Genomic DNA, 5,000 nt, shown 5'->3' on the forward strand with positions numbered 1-5,000 from the left:
CTTTTTTAAATTGTTCAATTTTTTTTCTTTCTTCTGGATCTTCGAGATTTTCATCTTCACTTTCCTCTGCTTCCAATTCAAAGACATAGCCCATCTTGTCATCCATAATTCTAGAAAAAAAATAAAAATAAAAATAAAAATAAACATAATATAAATAATTTATATATATATATATATATTTTTATTGTTTATTTACATAATATTATATAATGACAAACAATAAGAACAACAATTATAATTTGTGGATTGGCAATATTCCTTTTGATATCACAGAAAATGAATTATATGAAATATTAAGTAAAGTAGGTGTAGTAAAAAATGTTAGAATAAAATATGATGTTGATAAAAATATAAGTAAAGGATTTGCCTTTTGTGAATATAAAGATGTAGAAACATGTTTATTGGCATTTAAATATATTAATGGTTATGACATTAAAGGAAGGAAATTAAAAGTTTTCTGGGCTAATGAAGAATATAAAGATAAATATGGACATCCCATATCACACAATAATAATAATAATAATAATAATGACAATGATAATTTAAAAGGTAATAATATATGTGATAATAATATAAAAAATATTACCCCCAATAATATTTATAATAATAATAATAGGATATTATTTAATACAAATAATTTATTTATAAATAATTCTAAAAATTTAATAAAAAATAAGTGTGATAAAAAAAAAGTTCGATTTATATGTAATGAAGATGATACAAAACAAGAAAAAGATTTAACAAACATACATAATGAACATATTTTAAATAATATAACTGATAAATCAAATATGATTTTAAATGATACAAACAATGATAATTTTATAAAAGTAAATATTTCTAATATTGTTCATACACTCACAACCTCACAAATTATTTATATTCTCTCATATTTTAAAAAACTTGCTTTAAATAATGGACAAGAATTAAAATATTATTTACAAAAAAATAAAAATATTACCTATGCCTTATTACATAGCTTATTTATTCTAAATATAATTAATGACCATAACGCCATGGATTCATTAGATGTATGTGCTAATTATGATTCGATCTTAAACAAGAAAGAGAGAATTATGCAAATGCATTTGAGTAATATATCCTTAGACTATAAGAAGAATGACATAAACAAAAGGGATAGAACTCTTAAGGGTAAAAATAATAATAATATGATGGCCCAAGTGGGTTCCAATAAATATTTTATGGGTCACATGAAGGAGGCCCAATCGACAGGCATATACAAAATGGATAATATTAATAATATGAATAATATGAATAATATGAGTAATATGAATAATATGAGTAATATGAATAATATGAATAATATGAATAATATGAATAATATGAATAATATGAATAATATGAATAATATGAGTAATATGAATAATATGAATAATATTCACAACATTGACAATATTGACAATATTGACAATATGAATAATGTCGATATTACAAACCAGATCAATAACAATAATACGGATCAGATCAATAATAATAATAATATTGTGGTGAATAAATCCTTTAAGAGTAAAAAGAAAGAACAAAATAATTTTTTAAAACCCAAATGTGGAACATCATCCACTCTTTATAACAATAAAAAAAAGTTTATACACAATTCTGATAGCATGAATAGAACAAACTACTACGATAAAGGAATGAATAATATAAATAATAGAAAAGGTAGTAGTTTTATTAGTACTAATAATAGTAACTTAAGTCTTTATAATAACATGAGGAAGAAGAAGAAAAAAAAAAGAGATTATAAAAATACAGAAGGAAGTAATAAAAATAATGATAATCATAATTTTTCTCAAAGAGATGATTACAGTATATATAAGAAGAAAAAATTATATAATGATAAGGATTCTAATGGAGATATAATAAATGACGATATATATAATATGAACAATATTAATAATATGAATAATATGAATAATTTACCAACCAAAGGATTATATCAAAACGTATTTCATGCAAATACAACAACAAATAATGATAACAGAAAAAATGAACAATTTTTAGATGAAAATAATTATGATGAAAATAATTATGGTAATATAAAAAACAATGTGACATATGATCATAAGATCAATGATATTGCAGATTATATGTATACACAAGATAAAAAAAATAATATTCATAATATGAATAATTTATATCCCCTTGAAAAAAATAAAACAAACGGAAATATAATTAAGGATATGAAAAAGAAAGCAAATAAAACGATAAATACAAATAATAATAATAATAATAATATTAATAATAATAATAATAATAATAATATTAATAATATTAATAATAATAATAATGTTCATATGAATCCTACATTATATAAAAATAATCAAAATAATGAACACGTTGTGTTAGATGATATATATACAAATATAGATTTGCCAGATGAAGAATTAGTCAATGAGGTTATAAAAAATACAGACATATTAAATAATATTTTGAAATCAAAAATAGAAAATATGAAACTATGGAATAATGAACAAAGAATACAAGTATTGTCAATACAAAAGGCTTTACAATTAAAAGGATACACACTGAAATGAAGCAATATGTATATGGCTATATGTGTATATATTTATATATATTTTTTTTTTATTTTTTATTTTTTTTTTTGTAACATATTACGTGTCATTAACGTAATTTATTTGAAATTCCTTAGAATTAACATCTTTTGAATATTGTATTTTTTAACAAAGAAATGTATATACATATATATATTATTTATCTGTTAATATGTTTTATTTAATTTTTTTGTTTTTGTAGTGATATAATATGCTTATAAAAATTAACTTTAATATTAAAAGTTTTTAAATATTGTTTTATATGATGTTTTGACATATTTAAAATGTATATTTATTTTTTTCTTCTCATTAGAGGGTTTTATCACACATATAAAAAAAAAAAAAAAAAAAAAAAAAAATATACATAAATATATAATATATATAATATATATATGTAATATTTTTATATGTGTGTTTATATTTTATATGAATAAATCACGTTAAAGTATCCTCTTCTGAATGTTACGTGCACATATATAGACATGTCACCCCCCCCCTTTGTCTAATATATGAATGTGTGAATAATAAATTGTTATAATTTATATTTTATAAAAAATTTATAAATGCATATATATAGTGATAATATAATGATACGCACGATGGTCTCATATATATTTATATATATGTTATTAACACGATGAATGAAAAATATCTTATCAATAATATAGTAGTAAAAAATTATATAATAAAGAGATATAACAAGTGTCTCTATAAAAAAGAAGAAGATAAGAATAATGTGATTATATTTTTATATAAATATTGTAAATATTATAAAGAATGGAGTTGTTATGAAGGACATAAAATATGTAGTGAGAAAAATCAGAAAAGAAAAAAGGTTTCTATTGAATATACAAATGATAGAAAGAAGAAATTAAAGAATATAAAGAATAGAATGTTAAAATATATGATTATATATAATTTTCCTTTATTATTTTATATGTTTTTTGTATTTATTATAATATATTTTTTTCTTCTTATACTTTTATTTTATAATAATAAACATTATATACAATGCACAATAGCATTTGATGATTGCCCATTAATTTTACATGCTCATCTAAATAATTTTTTAAAAAATACAAAGATTAATAATATATCTAAAGAAAATATTTATTTATTTTATAAAAACATGTTATTATTATTAGACAAAAATGAAAAGCAAAATGAAAATCAAAATGAAAATCAAAATGAAAATCAAAATGAAAATCAAAAGAAAAACAACAAACAAATCAAGGATACAACTAATAATAAGAAGAATGAAACAAAAAAAGATACTAATCATAAATATTACGAATATCAAAATTATTATCATTATAATAATATAAAAAAGGATAATATAAAAGATATTTATATGTTAAAAAAAAAAAAAATTTATAAAATTTTAAATACACAAAAAGTAACATGTACACATTGTGAAATTATTTTTAATATAATAAATGACGAAACTATTGATGATATATTAAATTTTTATGAAGTCAATAAATGTATAAAGCAAATAGATAAGACCTATTGTATTAATATAAAGGATGATACTATATATAATAAAAAAATTCATATTTATAAAAAATACACAGGACCAATTAGACAAACAAATCATTTTGACATACTAAAGAAGCACAAAAATATATTAAGCCGTTATTCTTATCATGATGCATACATGAAGGAGAAGGTTGTCATTCGTAGTAAAAATAAAAATATAAATCAATAAATAAATAAATAAATAAATATATAAATAAATAAATAAATAAATAAATAATTATATATATATATATTTTTGTATGTATAATTTTTCTTTTTGAGTTTTATGACAATTCCGTTTTGTAAACCTTTGTAGACAGAATAAAATATCTCTATCCCTTTCTTCAAGATTATTTTTTAAACTTAGATTATTTTAAATTATATGACAACCTCCAGAAGAGTAATACAAAAAAGAAGAAATATATATATACATATATATATATACATACATATAATATTTCTTTTCTCATTTTTTGATTTACTAGAAATTGAGGTTAATGAAGAAAGCCTGAGGAAGTTCTCCTTCCTATACGATAAAAGCTTAAATCTCTGCCGTTCATCTTATAAAAAAAAATATAGGTAAGATATATATACGTTTTATGCTCAGAAAAAAAAGTAAATACATATATATATATATATACATTCACATATATATTTTACATCACATTTCTTTTCTCATTGTTTTACTTTTTATTTTATTTTATTTTATTTTTTTTTTTTTTTAAGAAGGAGCACCTTTTTTTGGATGTGCCCAAACTTTTATAAAGAAAAAAAAAATCTACACGAATATAAAATATCCAAGATGATAGAGGAATTTTTAAACTTCCATAGTTTAGGATATGCTCATAAAAATAAACATATGATAGAAATGTCTAAATCAAACCCTCTAAGATATACATATAAACATTT

The 5,000-nt window shown here is 19.5% G+C and overlaps 2 protein-coding genes across 2 annotated transcripts in view; both read left to right on the plus strand.

The window, feature by feature from the left end:
* Positions 1–209: 209 nt before the first annotated feature.
* PGSY75_0933000 (putative mRNA processing protein) lies at positions 210–2,555 on the plus strand (the record flags this gene model as incomplete). Its single annotated transcript, XM_018785734.1, has 1 exon — positions 210–2,555. One exon carries the CDS (start codon positions 210–212, stop codon positions 2,553–2,555), a length of 2,346 nt encoding a protein of 781 aa, XP_018642075.1.
* A 655-nt stretch (positions 2,556–3,210) lies between these two features.
* The window catches only part of PGSY75_0933100 (hypothetical protein), a gene marked incomplete at both ends in the record, with an annotated part of 2,913 nt that continues 1,123 nt past the window's right edge, over positions 3,211–5,000 (plus strand). Inside the window, 4 exons of the mRNA XM_018785735.1 lie at positions 3,211–4,255; positions 4,408–4,491; positions 4,577–4,670; positions 4,818–5,000. The exon at positions 4,818–5,000 is cut by the window's right edge and continues 1,123 nt beyond it. Coding sequence (XP_018642076.1) covers positions 3,211–4,255; positions 4,408–4,491; positions 4,577–4,670; positions 4,818–5,000 — 1,406 coding nt within the window. The remainder of the gene's footprint in view (positions 4,256–4,407; positions 4,492–4,576; positions 4,671–4,817) is intronic.

This window comes from Plasmodium gaboni, chromosome 9 (assembly GCF_001602025.1).
Source record: "Plasmodium gaboni strain SY75 chromosome 9, whole genome shotgun sequence".
Classification (NCBI taxonomy): Eukaryota; Apicomplexa; class Aconoidasida; order Haemosporida; family Plasmodiidae; genus Plasmodium; species Plasmodium gaboni.